At 38.3% G+C, this 23097-nt stretch overlaps 1 protein-coding gene across 1 annotated transcript in view; it reads left to right on the forward strand.

The window, feature by feature from the left end:
- DNAH5 (dynein axonemal heavy chain 5) overlaps window positions 1-23097 on the forward strand; it is a 1226896-nt gene that overhangs the window by 836230 nt on the left and 367569 nt on the right. Inside the window, exon 29 of the mRNA XM_044065791.1 lies at window positions 17362-17476. Coding sequence (XP_043921726.1) covers window positions 17362-17476 — 115 coding nt within the window. The remainder of the gene's footprint in view (window positions 1-17361; window positions 17477-23097) is intronic.

Here is a 23097-nt window from a genome sequence, read left to right on the forward strand (position 1 = left end):
AGAAACTGGAAGTAACAGATTGTATTAATTTTACGAAAGCACCAAAGAAAAAAAAAACAATGAAGTGCGCAAATGCTTACAATGAATAGTAACGTTAAAATGTAGTTGTCCCTGCTGAAATCATTACATATAAAACAAAAGGTTTTTAGGTTTAACACTTTTATCCTTTATTTCAGACCAAAAACATTCACTGAGAGTGAACATTTAAATAACCTATGGACTCATCATGACACATTTAACTCATGGCATTTAACTCTAAAAATTTCAACTTATTTTGCCAGTCACCTCCTCTTTCATCGGGTATCAACCTATCAATAATCAGAAACTTCAAATATTTGAAAGAAACACAATTAACAGTATGTCTACATAGAGCAGTAGCCATACTTTTTTTTTTTACAAATACTGTAATGGTGCTGGGATATATGTACTCTTCAATTCTTTTCTGTCTTGCCTACGTAAAAAGCGGGATAACTAGAGCACAAAGCCAAATAAATCACCACCCTCATTCCATAATCACCATTACTTTCACCCTTTAAAACCTTACTCAAAAATCCATGTTCCCTGTATAGTCCACATTATGTACAGACATTCTGCACAATGGCCGCACTTTTTTGTTGTTGGAATTAACCCAATAGAACTGTAGTGTTCCTTCTGACTTATCTTACCAGTATTTTCATACCTCTCCTCCAAGCTGATGGATTTCTTAAAAAACAATCTAGGTTGCTCCCTTTTAGTGGCACTAGGTATGTCAAAAGCTTTAAACACATACTAATATCTAACAATAATATCCCTTAACCTAGAAGCATCCACTCTAAAGTTTGTCACCAGGGCATGATTGAATTTATAGATATTTCTGTTGTCAGAACTTTTGTTCATACCAATACCACCTACTTGATTGTAAATGTTGATGTGCTTCTATATCACTGTTACAGTATTCCTTACAGTATGGATCACCTGCCTAGGGCACCCCGATGTCTGTCCAGTACACCAAAGCCTTAGGTTGTAATCAGGACATCATATGTCACACACATGCTCCTCACACATGGCGAAGCATATAAAGGCAATGTACAGACATATGTTCCTCAGAACTTCTTTGCCGTCAGTCCGAATGCCATCTCTGATTGTCAGTCTGAATACTTTTTGTCTGCTGGTTGCCAAGCCGTTTTCAGATAAGTGCCCCATTGAGATTTTTCTTCTTGTTTTTTTTTTTTTATTTGTGGTTGTTGGTTTACATGTCATCCAGAAAGGGGAAATGCCAGAGTGGGAGACAGATCACGTCTTGTCCTATGTGCCAAGTGTTTGTCCTGTAAACTTTGCTTAGTCATCTCTCCTCTGTAGCTATTTACCTTGAAAACCAATGTCTTAAATTGTTGGCTCAGGGTACTATGATGGAATTGCTCTGGCCCAAGGGTCAGCTGTCTGTGAAGAAGGTGCCCAAGAAAGTTTGGTTAGATTTTTCAGTTGTACAGCCTCCACCAAATGTTTGTCTCGAGGATGGTGAAAGCCCAGAAGCTCACGTAGTTATTCATTCAGATTCCACTGCTTCGACCACTTTGGAGGCTGTCCTGGACCCGGCTTCTCACATGTCCTCGGAGGCTCTGCAGACATCTGTTTCGGATGTTCAGGGGGAAACCGCACCTGATTATTACTGAAGGGCCTAGGGGTATTCCACAGATCCTTGTTAGGGAGGAAATTCTGACTATGCTAATTGAGTGTAGAGAGGGGTCCGGTACATATATACCAACACCATTTACAGTGCTGCCAAAGATATTTAGGGTAACATCCCCTTTGAAAAAGAAGCAGAGGACTAAGCTTATTTCCCCTGCTCCTTAGGATCCACAGCATGAATGGCAGATTTTGCACTGGGTTTCTTTAATGCCCTTATGGCTCGAAGCCCCTCAGGGGGTCTCTGTTCCTGCTCCCCCTTGGTCTTCTACTCAGCTTAAGAGGCATAGGGAGCAGGTTTCATCTGATTAGGAAGTAGATTCTGATGGGGAATCTTTGGCCTATTCCTTCCAGATTCCCTCTGTATTGGATTATGGTTCTGAGGAAGAGGATTCTATTACTCCTGATGTTCCTTTTGAGGAGATTTCCTTTGTGGATACTGCTTCCTGTATGATGGAGTTTTTTAAGTGGGACTGTATCTAGGTTTCTGATGTTTAAAAGTATTATTATGGTCTCCTTCAGATGGAGTCTCCCAAATCTTCTGCTATTCCTCCTATTCTTGCCTTGTTGGATACTTTTTCTGCAGCTTATCAGGCTCCTAATTCCCAACCCCCTTCTAAAAAACTGACCGATTTTATAAGGTACCTCATTATTGTAAATTTTTTTACAAATGTCCATCAGCTGAATGTAAGATTTTGCCTTCTTCTAAGCTGCTCCCCTCTGACAAGGATAGCAGAACCATTGAGAGTTTGGGTAAGAAAGTGTATACTGCTGCTACTGTGGCCTTTACAGCTGAGAATTATCAGACCCATATGACCACGTATATTGTGGTCCTTCTCTCTCAGGCTTTTCAGGTTATTTTGGATCTTCCTGATTCTGAGGGGAAGGCTTCTGCCCTCTCTTTGTTTGGGTCCACTTCTCAAGTGGCTCTACGTTTCATTAAATGTAGTTATAATGCAGCTGACCCCTCATCTAGAGCTGCTGCCTTTAGGTCAGTGTTGAAGAGTTATTCCTGGCTTTCACTTCAACGTCTGTCTGATGATATTATAGCCAAGCTTATGGATGTACCTCTTGAAAATAAAAATCTCTTTGGTTCTACAGCTGCTGAGCTTTTTAAGTCTTTTCAGGAAAAAGTTAAGGCAATGTATGAATTGAAACATATTTTTGTTTCCCTGTTCCCAAATTTTAGAGGAATTATCCTACCAAGTCTGCCTTTGTCTGTAGACAGTTTTGCCTTCAACCCGGAGTTAAAAAGTGTACTCGAAGGGCTCCTTCTGTTAAGTTTACTCAAACTCCTACACAGCTCAGAAACCACTTTTTCCAGACAAGCCAGGTTCTGTCTGACTATTTTCTTCCCTCCATCCTAAGCCAGGTTCATCTTTCTCTTCATCTTTCCCTGTTGCTTCCAAATTGATCAGATTACTCAGGATTCATGGGTTCTGTCCTCATTTGTCAGGGCTATTACATAGTTTGGAAATCACTTCCCCCTTTTTGGGCATTTCTCAACCTCCTCAAGAGCAGCTGCCCTTTTTTCCGGATGTTATTCAGAGCTTTTTATCTCAAGAAACTAGCAAGCAGTATCTGCTTTTAAAAAAGGGAAGGATTTTATTCTAGAATGTTTCTGGTTCCCAAGAAAGAAGGCACTTTGAGACCCATTCTGGATCTTTCCCAGCTGAACACCTTTTTGAAGGTTCCTCCCTTTCGAATGTTATCTGTTCAAACCTTGTTTCCTCTTATTCTTCAAAAGGCAAACAGTCAAAATATATAAGGCGATACTACCAGACTGAGAATAAAACAGCTTTATTAAAACAGTAAATATAGCAGCATCAGATCATAAGCGCTTTCGGGTAGAAGCCCTTCATCAGATGATAAATATTAAAACAAACATCACATCCTATATAAAACAGCATAGCCAATCAGATTCAATAATTTACCCTCCTTTTTGCTAAGGCTGGTTTTAAAGGAACCACATCATTTAGTCCTGGGGCTTTGTCAGCTCCCAGTCTTAATATCCATTACATTTCCCTATATTCAGTCTCATTCCTCACATTTCCCATTCTCTGACTTCTATTAATAACAGATATAGCCATAAAAACAAAAGCATGACCTTCATGTATAGCTATATGTTTATACAATGGATTTTGTCCTTTTTGTAGTCTAATATCAGACAAATGCTTAACAATTCTATCTTTAAACCTACAGTTGGTTTTACCTACATAGCAGGCAGTACATATTTGGCAGCTAACAATATAAAACACATTGTATGTATTACAATCAGCATATGCATTCATAGAATAACATTTATTAGTTCTAGGATGTAAAAAGGAATAGTCTTGCTTAATATATCTGCATGCCTTGCAAGTGTGACAGGGAAATGTACCCTTACTCTTAATATTACACCTTTTTAAGCCATTACAGGAGGGTTCATGGCACAAGATATCTTTCAGATTCTTGTTTCTTTTAAAAACAAATCTAGTTTGTGTTCCTACAACTTTAGTTATATTTTCATCTGTGAGTAAATTTCTCCATTTTTTTATTTCTGATGATGTTACATATACCACCTATATCACTATTATAGGTCAAACTCAACTGCATCCCTTTATTGCCATTAGATGCCAAAGCATCAGTGGTGCTTTGTGATCCTTCCCCCCCATCAATCCATAGTCTAGCCTTGTACCTCCTATATGTCCCACTGTTTCTCAATTCCTTGTCTAACACATTCCTAGTATACCCCCTTTTTTGAAAATTAATCTTTAAGGAATCTAATTCATGATTAAATATACTCTCATTCGTACATAGCCTGGATACGTTGAATATCTGCCCTTTTACTATATTGTGGAACATATATCTAGGGTGCATACTATCAAAACTCAAAATGCTATTAGTCCAGCAAGGTTTCCTATATAGCGATATCTCCACAATACCATCTATACACTTGGAGACATGAAAATCAAGATACTCAATATTAGAATCAGAAAAATTCAATGAAAACCTAAAAAAGCTAGTAGTTGATTCTAAATATTCAACAAATTACATAAGTTCATTCTTTGTGCCGCCTCATAAAATAAAAATGTCATCCACAAATCAATTGTAGAACAAAAGTTTATATTTCCATTCATGTTCAACTTCACATATTGCCATATCTTCCCAATAAGCCAGGACAAGGTTAGCATATGAGTTCGCACAAGACGTACCCATAGCTATACCTTGTCGCCGGCAATAATAATTATTTTGGCAAAGAAACACATTATTCTCCAATACTAATCACAGCAGGGAACACAGGCAAATATTATCTTCTAGATGCATGTGATTTTTACTATTAAGTATCTCACTCGAAGCATTAATACCATATGTATTGTTAATTACAGTAAACAAATTCTTTACATCAAAGGTAGCAAATATATAGTGTTTCCTGTAACTGTGTATATGTGTTTCCTGTAACTATGCACCCAAGGTTTGTAAAAATGTTGCTGTATCCTTTAAAATTCTTGGAAACTCAAACAAAATAGGTCTAAGGCTACATTTTAACCAAATAGAAATATGTTCCGTTACCCACCCCCTAGCAGATGCAGTAGGTCTTAGGGGTGGTGTTTTGGCATCCTTATGGATCTTTAGTAAGGCCTTAAAGACTGGAATGGGAGGATGTTCAATATACAAGAATGTCAAAAGCTCATACTCTAGAAGCCCTGTTCTTTCCATATTTAATAAGGAAAGCCCTGTTCTTTCCAAATTTAATAAGGACTTATGTACTTTCTGTATATAGGAATTAACCATAAGTGGTGATAACTGAATAAACGTCTGTGCATCAACTAGTAGCATAGCCATCTGTATATTATAATACTCTTTACTAAGTATCACCACAGCTCTGCCTTTATCAGCGAGTTTAATTACAATTCATCATTACTTTTTAATTCATACAATGCTTGACTATGTTGCTGATCCAAATTGTGATAAATGGATCTGCGTGTATTTTGCAAATATTGCTCAGTTTCACATTCACAAGATTTAATGAACATCACTAAAGAAGGGTTTAAAACTGGTGAAAAAGTACTAGGTTGCTTTAAATTAAATGATTTTCCAACTTCATTACTATCAGAATACATTTGTTTCAACATAACATTCCATGCAAACAACATTAGCTCTGGTATCAATGTATAAAACTCAACCCCTTGCTTAAAACAGGTATTTGTAACTGAGAAAGGTGAGTACCTGAAATGTTATATACATTACAAACAAATTTATCAGTTAGTTTGAGGTTCGTCTCCATTTGTATTTCATCTCCGTTTGATGCGAAAAGCTCTTCTTCCGTGAATTCTTCTTCTTGACTGGTACTGGCAAGGTGAAAAAAGAGGAAGAAGAGGCAGTAGAACCAGTTAACGAAGGAGAGTGATTAACTACATTGGTGTTTTTTGGTATAGCTCCCAATTGTGTAAAGTCCAGCCTTACACTTCGAGACTCCACAACTTTGTCAACTTTAGCATCCAAAGGAGTATCAGTACGTAATGAATGCCCTTCAACAGTTAAAATATCATCAGTAGGAGGTAAAGCCCCGATGTTCTCAGAGCTCTTTGTATCAACTCCCTGAGAACAGGAAACACTATGCTGTTTGGAACGCACCAAATCCAGACGCTCTTTCTCATACTGTTGATTGGGTGCAGGTGTTGCAGCTAGTTCAAATGAGCTGCTCCATGTATAGCCCTGAGTGCGAGGCCAGACAAAAATGTTACCCAAGGAAAAATCACGGTAATCATGCTGTAGCTTTCTCAACTTCATCTGTTGCAATTTAAAATCATAATTAGCTGCTGCACAAACTACATCCATCAATTTATCCCTATAATAGTCAGTGTTAAAGTCTCTTACCAATCACATTAGCAAATCATCTGCCCTTTTTAATAATTCATCCTCTTCAGGCCGAAAAAAGGCTATAAGCAAGTGCATGTAAATAGCACATTAAATTCAGTCTCACCTTGTTTTGACCTTTGTTCATCACTGGAAAGTGAAATAAAAGATCTAATATCCATATCCAGCAATGGGTTAGATTGTAGGAAGGATCTGCTAGACAGGTTACTGAAATACTTATGTGGAACATATCCAAGCTCATTGTCTTCACTTTGTCAGTCAACCATGTGTACTAGGAGCCCAGTATAACAGCAGATAAATCCAAAAGTAGATAAAGGCCTCCAGCACCAAAAGTACCACCATTTTGACTGTTTGCCTTTTGGATTGTTGGTGGTACCTTTGGTACTGGAGGCCTTTATCTACGTTTAGATTCCTCTTATTCTTCCTCAGGCTTTCCTAGTTTCTCTGGATCTCAAGGATGCCTATCTTCATATCCCAATTCATCCCCTTTTCAAGAAACATTTACATTTCTCTGTTGCTTCCTTGCAGTTTCAGTTCTCTGTTTTGCCCTTTGGCCTTTCTACTGCCCCATGGGTATTCACCAAATGCATCGCTCCTGTGATTGTTTTCTGTAAGATGAGCAGAATACAGATCTTTCCTTACCTGCTCATTCATGCTTCCTCTCCAGAGATTTTGCTTCAGCATCTTCACTGTGCTATTTATCACCTGCAAAGCTTAGAGTTTACAGTAAATTTCCAAAAATCCTTCCTGACTCCATCTCAGGATCATGTTTTTCTCGGGTGCAGGCTTTAGATCATCCCTATGCTGGCATCCCTGCCTCCCAAGGCTTTAAACTTGATTGCATTCTTTCAATCCCTTTTTCCTCTGGCCTTCATTATAGCCAGAGAGTTTCTAAGGGCTCTGTGAGACATGGCTTCCACCATTCCTATGCTTCCTGTGGCTAGACTTCATATAAGAAAGCTACAGTGGTTCTTAAAGTCAGTCTGGCTTCAACATTCTCATCCTTTGGACTTTCCAGTCCCTCTTCTCTCATGTCTCAAGCTAGAACTCCATTGATGGATTCATCAGCTATCCCAGGGCTTCAGCATCCAGTCCCCACTCAGGAATTATTTTCAGATGCCTGAGACATGGGGACGGGAGCTTCCTTCAGCCCTCTGAAAGTTCAGGGCCTTTGGTCAGTTTGGTAAAAGAAAGACAGTATCAGTATCAAAGAGATGAGAGGTATTCTCCTGGCTGTTCAGGCCTTCCATTCTCTTTTCTTTCCAGGGCCCCTCAAAATCTTTACAGATAATACCACAGTAAGGTGGTACAGCAACAAGTAAGCAGGGAGGGTACGGTCTTACCTTTTATGCAGACTAGCTGTTCAGGTTTGGGATCTATCTGTCCATTGTCAGGTGACTCTTCAGGCTGTTTATATTCCTTCAGATCAGAACAATGTGGCAGATTCTCTGAGCAGGTTCATAACACAGACTCATGAATGGATGCTTCACAGAGATGTGTTTCTGGGCATTGTACGCCAGTGGGGTACTCCTCTGGTAGATCTGTTTGCCTTCTCTCTGAACAGACAACTTCCTCTCTTTTGCACCAGAGTTCCATGTCCTCTGGCTTGGAAGGTGGGCACCCTATCTTTTTTTTTTGGAAGGGGACATTTTTTTATGCCTTCCCTCCCCTTCCTCTCATACTGAGTGTCCTGTTCAAGATGGAAAAGATTCTTCCAAAATCTTGGTGGTGACTCCTGTTTGGCCCATACATCATTGGTTCTCTCTTCTGAATTTAGCCAAGGGCAATCATCTTTTTCTGACAGTGTGCTTCAGGTTCTGCAGGAGGCCAGGAAACCCATTATCAGGAAGTCTTATTTGTTCAAATGAAAGAGATTTTTTGTTTGGGGTATTGCTGGTGCACTGGATCCACTTTCTGTGGAAGTTCCTTTGGTTCTCTCTTATGTGTGTGAATTGCTCCATGCAGGGTTGGCATACTCTTCTGTTAAAGCCCACCTGTCAGCCATTTCTGCTTATCTGCCTTTGATACCTCCTTTGGCTTCTAGATCTACTGTAAGGAATACTGCAACAGTGGTATAAAAGGGCATAGTACAGTTGTGTATAATCTTAGCATAATGGCAGATGTCCTTCTCTTCACTGTTGCAGTATTTTCTGTCTCCCTCCTCCCCCTGTTTCTTTCTCTTTCTGGAAGCACATGTTCCTCTTTTCTCCTTGGATTGTTTTTCCCCATGAGGCTTTTCAATTCTGAGGAAGGTACATCCATATATCACCTTTATACCCTACGCTGTGCATGGGGGGGGCATACATGTGAAGTATAACGTCCCTATTACAACCTAAGGCTTTGGCATACTGACTGGATGTCAGGCTGCCCTAGGCAGGGGATCCCTACTGTAAGGAATACTGCAACAGTAAGATATTACACAACAATACTTTACTCTTTAGAATAGGTGAATAATTAGTCCCTCTCAGCTATACCAAAGTCCTCAGTGTAACCTCATTCACTCAACATTTTTTGTATGGTCAACTTCATTTAAAAAAAAATAGTTGCATCAGAAGTAATCCTAGATGCTGTAACCAGTTGTCCTTTCACCAGGTTTCTTTTATAAAAATATGGGTGGCAAATTTTATAGTTTAATTAAAAATTACTAAAAGTCACTTTACTTTAAATCTTTGGCTGGAAAAAAATATTGGTTGGATCCTTCTATATATAAACATCTAAAAATTAATACCTTTATAGTTAATAGAGTATGTGAAGGTTAAAAATTCTATAGTGTGGTAAATGTAATGAATAAATTCATGCAATTCTTTTTTCATTCCCCTTCCACATAATAAATATATCATCCAAAAATGTAAATAGACATTCCACTTTTTGCTGAAGGGCTGTTAAAAACAAGTTTATTTTCCAAAATGTCAAAACCATGTTTGCAAAAACTCCACACTGACCACCTTGGAGCTCTGTGTCCTTGTTCCCAGTAGCTGACACACACAATTGAATATTTGAGTTTTACACATACACACCTGGCAAAAGCTGGCGCAGATTTACTAGCTGTGCTCCTTTCTGCCCAGACTCAGAGGTAATCAGGCTACCACCAGTCAACTATTTTAAGGCTCTTACAAAGGGTACCCAGTTATACAATGTACAGTTATAATTATGGAATGTGGCCAGAACAGCAATGCCTTCAGGAGTGTCACCAAAATAAGCATACGTACTCTCAAGATGTCAAAAGCATTCTCTAAAGGACCAGCCACAATAAAAGCTATTAAAATATTTAATAACAAATAAACAAAAAACAAGAGAATACTGAATACAATAAACAGCAGAGTTCAACCACAGAGATTTCAAAAATAATATAGTTGAACAGTTACTCATAATTACAGAAATCAATATTAAACTATTATCACTAAAGAATCACTGTTCCCTGACTACTCACTAAAGCAAGGCAGGCTGATATGAGGTGAGTGCCTTACAACAGCAAAAGCCAGGTGATGTCTTTCAGTGTCACTCTCTCACACTGACTGAATCTCCCTGACTGACTGTGTGGATGTGTGAGATATATATCCTGTCAGAAATCTTTCCTGTCAGATTCTAAAGTGCTGCTGTGAGGGTTCCGAAGAGTTCAGCTGGTTAGAGGATGACATCACCTCTGGTCAGCTGACTGTGGTACAACACACTCAAAAAGCTTTACTAAAATCTGTGGTGGCATCTGAAAGCTATAACACCATTTTAAGCTTTTCACCTTTCTAGGGTTCTCTGATAAAACATTCACATTTGATCAGTTACGGCAATACAACCTAATACACATTTTTAACACAGGTAACTTTACAAACATATTTTTTAACACCAGTATCTGTACAAATCAGAGAGATAATCAGATGACATAAACTTTTTTTTCACAAATCTCCAGCTGGCTGTGCTGGCATATGTACACATGTACTACCCTACTTTCCCTTGCACAGATAGCACTACTACATATCATCACAGAATGCATGTTTTTTATCATTTCTGACAAAGGCTTGACTTGTCTGTTGTGGAGGTAACCCTTGAAAAAGCATCACGTCATTAGAGAATCTACAATGTTTAAGGCGAATTCAGATTATGTTATGATCAACACAACATAATACCAACAGTATCCTTTTTCCACATTGGAAATTGTGTCTGTGGTTGAATAAATGGTGGTAAAAGTGCCATATCTGGACTGGAAACCATGCTGCCTTTTGTACAGGATTTCATATAGAACAGTGTAGTCAATAATCTTGTAGATTATTCTAACAGCTTTGCCAAAGGGTCAAGACTCCAAAAACCACAAAAATGATAAAGACTAGTAAAAACAAAAATGAACTGGCTGTAGTATCCTCAAACAAAATTATTTAATGTTAGCGCTTTCGTTTAGATAAATTTCCAAACTTCTTCAGACATCATATCCCAACATGCAGTAGTATTTATAATGACAATTAGCCTAAATTGCCCAGCAATTGATACAATTAACTAAATAATGGTTGAAATTACACGTACTAAGATTTTGTTCACCTCAAAACACAACTATCTAATAACATCATTATCAAAAGAATGTAAAAATACAGATAAAAACATATGAAAACATATAAATGTCTAAAAATAAAAAGCACCACGTATAAAGTATAAATGTATATGTATGAAATAAAAAATCCATTAGATAAAATATGTTTGTCTTTTACTTATTCAGTGCTTTAAGTTTCAAAATGCACATAATAGAAGCATATTCATTAAGCCCTGCAAATTGTTGTCATTATAAATACTATTGCAAGTTGGGATATGATGTCTGAAGAAGTTTGAAAAGGGTCAAGAATAGCAGTAAGGTGGTTATCTTCAGATCTTATTATAGCAATAGGTTTTGGTAAATAATTTTGCAGCAGATAAGATGTTCATCGTATTCATCAGTAGTGCAGTAGCCTAAGCTTACATGGGTTATATTCTGCATAGGATATAACAGCTGGATAGGCACCTTCTGTGTGCCCAAACCACTCAAGCCGAGCTGATTAAAAGATAGGTTTGGGCACCAAGCCCTTCAGGGCTTTCCGGCCACTAAACAGAACACACCTCATTGAGCTTTCTGGGACTGATTGTCAGCTTCTACTGTTTCATTGCTGGACAGATAAATACCCTTTGGGGAAAAACCTCTTGGCAGTTCCTTATTTATTTATTTAATTTAATTTTATTTTATTTTACATTTGTTGACCGGGATAGTCCGACTGGATACATTTTTCAGCGGAGACCCAGGGAGAAAAGCTCCAACGTACAAACAATAAGAAATTACATGGTTTGAGATAAACACAGTTAATTTTTTCTATACTCAAGTTATACAAGTTCACAATGTTGAGAATTCACAGGTAAAAGACCTAGTTATTACACTTGGTTAAGTTGTAGAGTAGTTAGCACACCATCATAGGAAAGAGCTAGTCAGGTTTGGAACAAGGACAAACCAGTTTAATTTAAAATACTGTTTGAGATGCTTCTTAAAAAGACTTGAGTGGGTTCTAGGGTGATGTCCGCAGGGAGTGAGTTCCAAATTTTACCTACAGAGTTGGCAAACAGAGAGACACCCGCTGAATTACTGGTTCTGACAGTTTGAACTATTAATCTATTAGAGGAGTTCAGTGATCCAAGACTGAAGTAGGGATTGATAATGTTTTTAAGTGCAGGAATATTTTCAGGTTGGTTAAGTACTTTATGTGCTACTATAAGTTGGTTGTACTGAATTAGTTTAGGCAGTTCTAACCATCCTAGGCAGTTTAGGTTGTTGCAGTGATGTGTCCTGTAGGGCATCCCGGTGGCAAATCTGGCGATGTGGTTGTAGCAGCTAGAGAGTTTATTGAGGTCGGATTTGCTTAAGTTAATGTATAGAGGGGAAGAGTAGAGAAGAGTTGAGAGTAGATGAGATAATGCAATGGAAATTCTAGCTGGTGGGGTTAGGCACGGTTTTATCTTGTATAGTGACCCAAGTCTTTTATTGATGGTTTTGATAGTATGGTTGACATGCAAGGCAAATTTAAGGTTATTATTTACAATAGCACCTAGGAGTTTTGTATAGGTGTCTGGGGAGATTGTGGTGCCATTTTTAGATTTTATGGAAAAGGAGAATGCAATCGACCTATTAGTAGGGGAGAAAAGTAATAACTGTTTTATTGGGGTTTATGATCAGACGACAGTCAGAGAGCCAGTTTTCAACTATGTTGAAGGTATTTTGAGATAATGTCCACAGATCTGTCTGAGATGCAGCAGAGCAAATCAGGGTGGAGTAATCTGCATATTGAATACAGTTTGCATCTGGGATGACAGTGTACAAATCATTAATGAAAATGGAAAACAGAAGAGGTCCTAGTATAGAACCCCGGGGGACTCCCAGGGTATTGGGTAGGAGGTTAGATAGTTTATTTTGCCATAACAGCCAGCTGTCTACCACTCAGATAAGATTGAAACCACTGGAGAGCTTGATTATGTAAGTAAATTGTTTTCAGGGTGTGGATTAGTAGCTGGTGTTCAACCATATCAAAAGCCTTGGAGAGATCCAAGAAGAGGGCAGAGGATAGTTTATTATTACGGTTATGATTAATGGCATTGGAGAAGGCTAGGAGGGCTGAGGTGGTGCCATGCTGAGAGTTGGTCAGGAGATTGTTCTGGATTAGATGGTGAAGCAGTTGTGTGTGGATGCATTTTTCCATAATTTTAGCCATTGGTGACAGTATAGCCATGGGTCTGAAATTAGACAATTCAGTAGAGCCTCCCACCTTTATGGAGTGGTATCACATGGGATATTTTCCAGATAGAGGGGATGATAGCTTCTGATATGGTACAATTGATTAGAATGGCGATAGGTTAAGCTATGGCATCTGCAGCTTTTTGCAGATACTCAGCAGGGAGAAGATCAGCAGATAGAGTACTGGTTTAAATTTTTTAATTAGGGCACAGACAAGTGATATCACTCCCAGAAAGCCTGAATATCTATTTCAGCCAGCATATTGTTTCAGACAAATGGGTTTTGAGGCCAATTCAGCAAGGTTATAGATGGCAATGAGGAAAAAGTCCTCCTTTTCATGGAATTATTCTACATCCCCCAGACAAAACCCTTCTGTTCCCTCCTGTCTTACAGCATATGCTGTCACAGGGGATAATAGAAACTGTTCCTCCTTCCTAGCTGGGAAAAGGTTTTTATGCAAGAGTGTTTTTGGTGCCAAATAAAGAAAATGCCTGGAGACCAGGTCGGGACTATTATTTCCTAAACTGGTTTGTTACAGTGCCAAAGATGAAAATGCTTTAACTTCGCAACTTATTACCCCTTCTTTCTCATTTTAGTTGTTTGGCTGTCCACTGCTCGAAGAGTGTTCACAAAGTGTCTAGTTGCTGACATAGTAAAAGGAAATCTTCATGTTAAACACACACAATAGTCCAAAAAATATGAAAAAACGGCAGTCTGGAACAAACAGTTCAACTAAGCTTGTAGAAGGTTTATTAGTTGCTGATATAGCTCATTGCAGGCTATAGGATATCTACATTTTTTCATATTTAAACAACTTGGCTATCTTTTTGAGCCTTTTTCAAAGTTTCAGGAATCTCTCACTTGGATGAGAGGTCTACACAGGCTGGTATTCCAAGAGAACATTCAAGTCTGGCTTTGAATCCATCACACAGAATTGTATTCCTGTGGTGTCTGCTGGATACATTAGTACAAAGACCAGACTTCTATTACTGTGAGGGAATATCTCAATATTCCTGGTCTCATGACATTTTTAATTCTCATGAAACCTCTGGCAAGACTACATGATTTAATGCTATCTGAAGTCTTTTTGGTCCCAGCACCAACACTCATTATCCTTTCAGATTCCAGTTCTGGGACATGTGAGAAGAGAAATCACTTGGTGGAAACTGCAAATATCCTTGAATCCAGGTCTCCCAATTTCCCCTTCTGCTGCAAAGCAGTGAGTCAGTACATATGTCTCAGACTTTGATTGGGGAGCAATATAAAATGAGATAAAAAACAACATGGTATCTGTGGCAACAAAACCAGATACTAGAACTAAACAAAAGAATTGCTTGGCCTTATCAAGACACTCAACTCACTGAATCACCTGTGGTCCTTAGGACTACCTTAAGTTGTTACAGACAATATCACGGTGATGTGGTGCATAAACAAGTAAGGGGGAACTAGCTCTTACCTCCTATGCAAACTAGCTAGGTAAGCATGGGATATAGCTTTACAACACAGTCTCACTCTACAGGCATCCTACACTCTGTCACAGTAAAACTGTGTGACATACAAACTGATCAGGGAAAAGTCAGACCCTCACAAATGGAAACTAGATCTGGGGTCTTCCAATAATTAATCCATCTGTGGGGAGTTGCTCAAGTAGACCTTTTTGCTTCCTTGCTGAACAGTCAGCTGGCAAAATTCTGCTCCAGAAGTCCATGCAAGAAGGCCTGGAATCCAGATACCTTTTCTTTTCCCCTGGACAAGAATGCTTCTGTATGCTTTTCCACCCTTTCCTCTGATATCCAGGGTACTTTTTAAGATTCAAAAGGAATCCCCCAAGACCATTGTGGTGACTCCCTTCTGGTCAATGTAACAGTGGTTTTCTCTTTTTTTTGGAATTGGCCAGGGACAATTACCACATGTTTTCTCACAGACTAGATCTACTCAACCAAGAAAAGGAGTATTTCATATATCCCAATCACAAGCATTTCATGTTTACTAAGGATATGCAACAGGTACTAATAGAGGCAAGAAAGTCTGCTACTAAAAAATCTTATATAAGCGAATAGAAGAGATTTTCTAATTTGTGCCAACAACATAACTAGCACCCTTTCAGGGCTAGTTTTTCTCTGGTTTTACAGTAGTTGTGTGAGTTGCTTTCCTATGGCCTGTCTTAGTCGTCTATCAAGGTTCATTTGTCAGCCATTTTAGCATGTCTAACCATGGATCCCTCTCTTTCAAGGCATTCTGATATCAAAATATTTTTGAAAGGGGAACTGCATACGAGACCTCCAAGAAAACTGGTGGTTCCAGCTTGAGATCTTAATTTTATGTTAGAGAAGCTAACACTTGCTCCATTTGAGCCAGCTTATCTAGTGGACTGATGATCTTAATATGGAAAATATTTTTAGTCACTTCTCTAACCTCTTCAAGAAGAGTATCTGAGTTGCAAGCTCTTATGGTGGGGCAATCTTATCTCATTTTCCACAGATCAGGTTTCTGTGAGAGCTAATCCTTCTTTTATGCCTAAAGTGGTATCTAAGTTTACTTTAAGCCAAACTATCCATCTCCTTGTGTTCTTCCCTGAACCTAAAAGCAAAATAGAAAGGATACTTCATGACTTGGATGCCCACAGACAAGTCAGAGTAATATTCTGACAGAACAAAATCTTTTTTTTTCAGAACTTTGATCAGTTGTTTATTTCTTGTGGAGGTAAGAAAAGACAACTTGTGTCAAAGCAGACTATTTCAAAATGGTTGTCTCAGGCGGTTACCATTATTATTCCTACCACAACAATACTATTCCAAGCAGGGTCAAGGCATGGTCTATCAGGGCCTAGGCTTCATCTACATCTTTTTGGAAAGGGCTGGACTCTAAAATCATTCAAAAAGCAGCAACTTGGTCTTCTTTGCATACTTTTACAAAGCACTACAAGCTTGAGTCCTTCCTCAGGTCTAGATCAGGATTTGTTGAGATGATTCTCTAGGGTCTACTGGACCCTTCCCTTTCTACCTTCCAGTTGTTCTGAACTATGGTAAACTATCCATATTGCTTAGGCTACTGAAGCAGTGATCAGTATAATAAACATAGTACAGTTGTGTAATTAAACTTGTCATAACATTAGATGTTCAAATGGCCACTGCTGCAGTAGCTACTCCCTCCCTCCACCCCTTTGTTGTTTAGTGTGTTTCTTATAGCAGGGTGTGGACATTTGCTTTTTGTTTTTTCCTAGTAATGTCCCCTCAGGGATTAGCCTCCCTCTCTCAGTTGGCATGGCAGCTCTGAAGGGTTTGGTGCCCAAATCTTTTTTTTAGTCTTCTTATATTGAGTTAACTAATGGTTTGATTACATGTAAGGTTCTCTGAAGCTTTGGAAGCTGGCTAGCTGTTATATCCTTTGCAGGATATAACTCATATCGCATGTGCCCCTGCAGCAATGATGATTCAAGCATCTACTGTTATGTTAAGTTTACGCACAGTACTGTATTTCCCTGTCTTCCTTTAACTTTACTCTATCCTAAAGGTTTAGCTAACCTTCCTTTTGTTGCAGCTTTAGACAGACAAACTAGTTTGTCTGTCTAAAGACTGATGTACTTTTCAGTGGAAGTGATTTCATGGAAAAAACGTAGTGAGCATAGCACATCATCAGACAAAATTTGTAAAGAAGAGGTTTTGCTAAGGGTGAAGTCCCCCCCCCCCCACCACCTTCTCCACACCCCTGCACAACACTGGGATAAGAAGAAGCTTTCTTCCCCTCAGTGTTGCATGATCTCACTCAAATCAATGAAAAGCATTAAATGATTCATTTTTTTTTCATTGAAAAAGTTCTCAATGAATAGCATGACTGACTGCTTTCATACATTTTGCTGATTATATGACTCTGGAAAAATAGGGAAATTGTGGGGAACCCCTCATGTATTCTTGTGCTGAAAAGTTCCTGACATCACTGGATGGATTGGTATTCTAGTTTGTGACTCTAGATGATTTTTTATTGCTTCCTATGTAATCTGTTTAAAGAGTCTTTTTTGACTATTATTTAGAGTAAGGTCTTGTACAAATGTACTTTATTAAAGTGATTAAGCTTTACAACATGAGTTTTTTCTCATTTGACAGTTGCAACTCGAGGAAGCATCCTGTATTTTCTGATCACAGAAATGAGCATGGTTAATGTAATGTATCAGACTTCCTTGCGACAGTTTCTCAAGCTTTTTGACTTGTCCTTGGCCAGGTACAGTATTCATTATCTTTCAAAAATATATATAACTTTTAGCTAGAATAATTGTATGAATCTCATTATATTATTGAACTGCTTTCAAGTTAGCAGTAGAAGATATACATTATTGTATTGCTTCCTTGCATGTGCGCAAACAGAATATCTTGCTGAAAGAATGGCATTGAAGAGATGTGTCATAGTCCAACCCAAATACAAACTACTGAAAGCAAGACTGAGCACTGACTGCTAGTAACTATGTTTTTTTCACTTTATTTAAACACTTTAAGTGTAGTTGATTTAATAACATGTAAGCCAGTACACTGCTGAGAAGAGAATTCACTTTTTTCTTTGCATTACATCAGAAAACATTATATCAGCTCTATGAATGAACCCCTCATAAACATTTTTTCTCTTCTGCATGACCCCATCATCTATCCTCTTTCAACTGTCTCAAACGGTTAAATACACTTCCTTCCTTCCTGCTTTCCTTGGACTAACTTTCCCATGCTGTCTACCTCTCCACCTTGCATATTTGTATAAGAGTTTTCCCATTTAGAGGAGATTCTGCCAATAGGGATGGCTGCAATTAGGTACAGAGAATAGGCAAGATGGGGTGTGAATTTACTGGAGGAAGCTGACAAAGTAACCAAGGCATGGGAACAAATAATTAGAGAAGGAAAGATAATAAAATGGGAAGAGGTCAATAATGCATTTGGAGTGGAGGCTAGAGACTGCCTTCCCTTCCAGGGATTGAGATCAGAGTGTAGACAAAGAGAAAAGGATAGGGCAATCCTAAATGAAAGACCTGCACTGGTTGAGGTTTTAGTCGAATCTAGAATAGAAGCTGCTGTCAAAAAGGGATAATTAGTACAGCATGTAAAATATTCCACAATAGCTATCAGAATCAATAAGAGTAGGTCAGAAAAGATTGAGAAGAGAGATTTGATAAGCAATTCACAAAGAAGCAGGGGGAGGGCATATGTGTGGCTCCCAAATATGCAACAAAGTCTAGAAACCTTTTATACCCCAAGCAGATCTCAAAGAATTTTAACTTCGATAATTGAATCTCCAGCTGACACAAGCATCCTCCAAAAGGGTCTCACAGAGATGGATGCTTGGTGCCAGAACCACGGCCTCAAGCTAAATGCTAAAAAGTGCATAGTCATCCCCTTTGGGAAAAACAAGGTGCCCACAAATTACCACATAGGTGGTAATCCATTAAGTACGGAAGACGTAATTAGAGATTTGGGGACCAACGTGGATAGTAATCTCTCCTTTGATAATCACGTTGCCAAAGTGGTTAGAAAGACCTTCTATATAGCCCACCTTATCACGAAAGGGTTCACATCTAGATCAAGAGAGGTCATTGTGCCCCTCTACTCGTCACTCATCAGGCCCATAATTGAATACAATGCCCCTTTTGGGATGTACCTTACCCGACACCTGCAGCAACTGGAGAGACCCCAAAAGTACCTCACCAAGAGGATCATGGGCTACAAACAGATGTCCTATGCAGCTTGACTAAAGAAAGTCCAGGTCTACTCAGTTGCTTACCGCCTTCTCAGAGGCGATCTATGCCTGACGTACAAAGCCATGTCAAACCCAGAATTAATGGACATGTTCCACCTCAAAAAATCCAAGTCCCTTAGAGCTACATGCTCCAGGGACCTAAACCTCAGCACAAAAATAAATAGGACATGCTGGGGGGCAGATTTATTTCCCAGAGCCTCCCCTCACTCTGGAATAGAATCCCAATTCATGTTAGACATAGCCCCTCGCTGACCCTCTTCAAGCAAAATTTGGACGCGTGGATGGGAAATCGCAAATTCACCCCTGGGATCTCTTCTGTGTCCCTGCTAGAAAGAGGCACAGTAAACTAATCTTAAAAGGGTACCTTCTGTGACCTACTTTACAGAGGCACAGTAGGCTAATCTAATAGGGAGGTGGAAGCCAAATACACTCTGGCTAGGCTTATAAATGCCCTAGGGCAGATAGCCAAGTATCTACCTATGAACTTAGGTAGATGGAAAATTTTGGAGGTGTAATGAGGAAGAAAGAGGTAACACTGGACATATATTTTGGGAATGCAATGAGATGGTAGACAATGAATTGGCAGACTTTAAAAATTCCCTTTAGAGTACTCTTTCAAAAATACTGGGCGAGAAAATGAGTGTGCCTGAATTGCCTAGATATAATAAGTCCTTGTTAAGTTTAATTCTGTTGGCTGCCAAAAAGCAGTTACTAGAAAATGGAAATCAAAGTCTAAACCAGCCATACTTATAGTAGCGAATATTGTAACAGAGATAATTGAACAGGAAAAGGGTAGGAGTAAAGTACATAGAAAAAAATAGTAAATTGTGGAAACAATACATGCAGAAAATGTTTTGGAGGAGGAATAAGGTTTAAGAAAAGGTGGGAATTGAATGACTTATGTAATGCTGGACTGATTATATTGTATAGAACAATATATGTGATGCATAATGTTTGTAAATGTGAACTTGTTAATATGGTTTGAATACTTTTGTATAAATGTAACTTTGCCTATGTCACAAGTGATAATTCAATAAAGGTATAACAGCAAAACGCAGCACTGTAGAAACCAAAGATCCTTCTGTAGAGAATGTAAAAAATATCCAAGCAAATAGCAGCAGGGTCACCATGACAAAAAGCATAAAATAATTTATTAGGAACAGGATAAGCGCTTTCAGAAAACAGTTTCCTTCATCATATCATATGACTATATATATATATATCTACTGCTTTTAAAATGTCACAAGCCAATCAGCAGAACTCAAATGGCCCCATGCAATTTCCTGATGAATCAGAAAACAGCAGATGTAATTTCCTGATAAATCATAACCCATTCTCAAAACAAATAAAAATATGCATATGTGAAAACACATACTACAATATATGTAAAATATAAAGGGCATAACCATAACACATAAACATTGTATAAAACTTCATAAATGTGTTTAGCATAACCAGATCACAGTCTTCGAACTTTCAGCACAGGTTTTAAAGGAATTAAAGCATTTAAACCTGGCAGAACATGCACACACAGTTCTGCTATCCAATATGTTTTCCTTGCAAATCTCCACCCCTAATATTATCGTTGATGGTATCTATAGCCATAAAGAAAAGCTATGATCAGAGTAAAGTGCTACATGGTGAAACAAAGCATTGTGTTCTAAACTGTTAACGTAGCATATTGATGTAAAAATTTGTTGTTCAAACATCTGGTTCATTTTACCCACATGAAAACAAGTGCAATGGTTGCACTTAGCAATCCATATCACATTTCTAGTAGTGCATGTAGCATATCCTCTATAAAAATAAGCCTTATTTGTACTTGGGTGTGAAAATTTATTTAAAGTATTTATAAAAGGACATGCTTTGCATCTTTTGCAAGGGTATTACCTTTCTTTTCTGATGGAAATCTAAAACTACGTGTATTAGTTGGTCTGTAACATAATAGGTCTTTCAAGTTACTGTTCTTATAGCTGATGTGAGATACAGAGCTAACTATATTCCCTATCTGTTCATCCACTAAAAGCTTTTTCCAGTTATTACGTATAATGTTACAAATATATCTAATTTCACTATTAAATCTGTGTGGGACTCTAACATTAGAGGGGCTGAAAGCTCCCCCCCCTTTTGATTGTTGATATACCCAACAGAGAACCATGGTTTTCCCTTATTTCTGTGTAAAAATCTAGATCTCCAGTGCTTGCATGTATCCCCTTTTCCCTATAACCACCCTCTATCAAATTCTGGACAGTTTTGTCCTTCTGTGGCAGAAAATTTTCTTCACTACTGCATAATCTAGAAGTTCTTAAAATTTGGTTCTTGACCACATTTTGAAAAACATGTGCATGGTATATGCTGTCTCTAACAAGCAAGGTATTCCTCCAGCTAGATTTGCAAAATAATGACATGGTCAGCCTTCCTTCAGTATCTAATTCTAACTTCACATCTAAAAATTCAATGCATTTCATCTCTACATGTGAAGTAAAATGCAAAAAGTCTGTGGTAGACTCCAAATATGTTATAAAATCATACAACTGTTGTTCAGTACCTCCCTACAAAAGGACCATGCCATCAACAATTCTAGAGTAAAATAATACCTGCTCATACCATGGATTATTAGCATTTATAAGACAAAACAACCCTTGCAAGTATGGCAACTGCACGGCCTCAGAAAGGATGAGTCCAAGTCAAAAAACAAAAGGCCAGCAAACTGTGGTCTATAAATGCTTTATTAAAGCATATATAAGTAGAGTAATAACAAACTGGTATCAGCTGAACAAATGGGTGTCAGTGAGAATTTATGAATGACCAATGAACTTCAATCTTATTTCTACCTTGTAGTATAAAAGGGCAATGGATTTCAATGTGTTTTTTCATTGACACTGATGAAGGCTATTTAATTTGTTCAGCTAAAACCGGTTTGTTACTACTCTACTTATATATGCTTTAATAAAGCATTTATATACCACAGTTTGCTGGCCTTTTGTTTTTTGACTTATTAGCATTTATAACAAATTCATGCTCCCATTCTGCCAAGACCAAATTCGCATAGCTATTAGCACAGGATGTTCCCATGGCAACACCCCATGCGCTGATGGTATATCACATAATTGAAACAAAAGACATTATTAGGCAGAATAATCATCAGCAAATAACTAATACATGTCATAACATCCTTCTCTAAAGAAGAGAACCTCTCATTATAACAACAAACACTGTCCAAACCAATGTCATTAGGAGTAATGGTAAATAAGCTCACACTGTCCAATGTTGCCAAAATGTAGGAGGTATCAACAGTCAGGGTGTTCTCAGGCTCATACAGTTGTTCAAGAAAATGTGCTGTGTCTTTGAGTACTGTAGAGCTAGAATCGACCAGGGGTCTCAATTGCTTTTCGACCCATATAGACAAGGGTTCAGTGATCCAACCATAACCAGCTACTATGGGTCTTGGGGGGTGGGTGGAATTTTTGTGAATCTTAGGTAGTCCTGTGATGCTAGGTAACTTTGGATGTTTCACAGAAAAATATTCATAAAGCTCAGCAGAAATACTATTGGACATAAAAAGATCATGCAAGTGTTTGTTCACATCACTTAATAGACTATTCAGATCTGTTCAAGATGGTGTATGCTCCATTTGCATGTAACATCAAGAGCATATCAGAAATATATTTCTGAGTATCAAAAACCACCTTACCCCCTCCTTTGCCTGCAGGTCTCACAGTAATGTCCTTGTCATGTATTACATCATTTAAGGTTTCCTGCTCATGTAATGACACGTTAAAGTGTCCAGCTCTGCGTGAATTAGTAAGTACTTCCTCAGTCTCTCTCTCACATACAGCCAAAACAGTTTCTGTAACTGGATGGCTGCTGGGCATATAAGTGCTAAGTTTCTTGGGCAAAAACAAGGGATTATTACCTACAGTATTGCCAAATTAAATACGTAGGGCAACAATTCTTGCAAATAGCCTTAAGTTAATCACTTCCTCTCTCAGTTTAACTGATTTGGCAGGAACAAATGATACACCTTTATTTAAGACTCGTAACTGTAGCTCAGTCGATGTCTTACTAGGTAAATTAACAACTAAATCACTACCTCTTAGTGCAGG

The sequence above is a fragment of the Protopterus annectens genome, chromosome 3.part0, assembly GCF_019279795.1.
Source record: "Protopterus annectens isolate FY-2018-M chromosome 3.part0, PAN1.0, whole genome shotgun sequence".
NCBI lineage: Eukaryota > Metazoa > Chordata > Ceratodontiformes > Protopteridae > Protopterus > Protopterus annectens.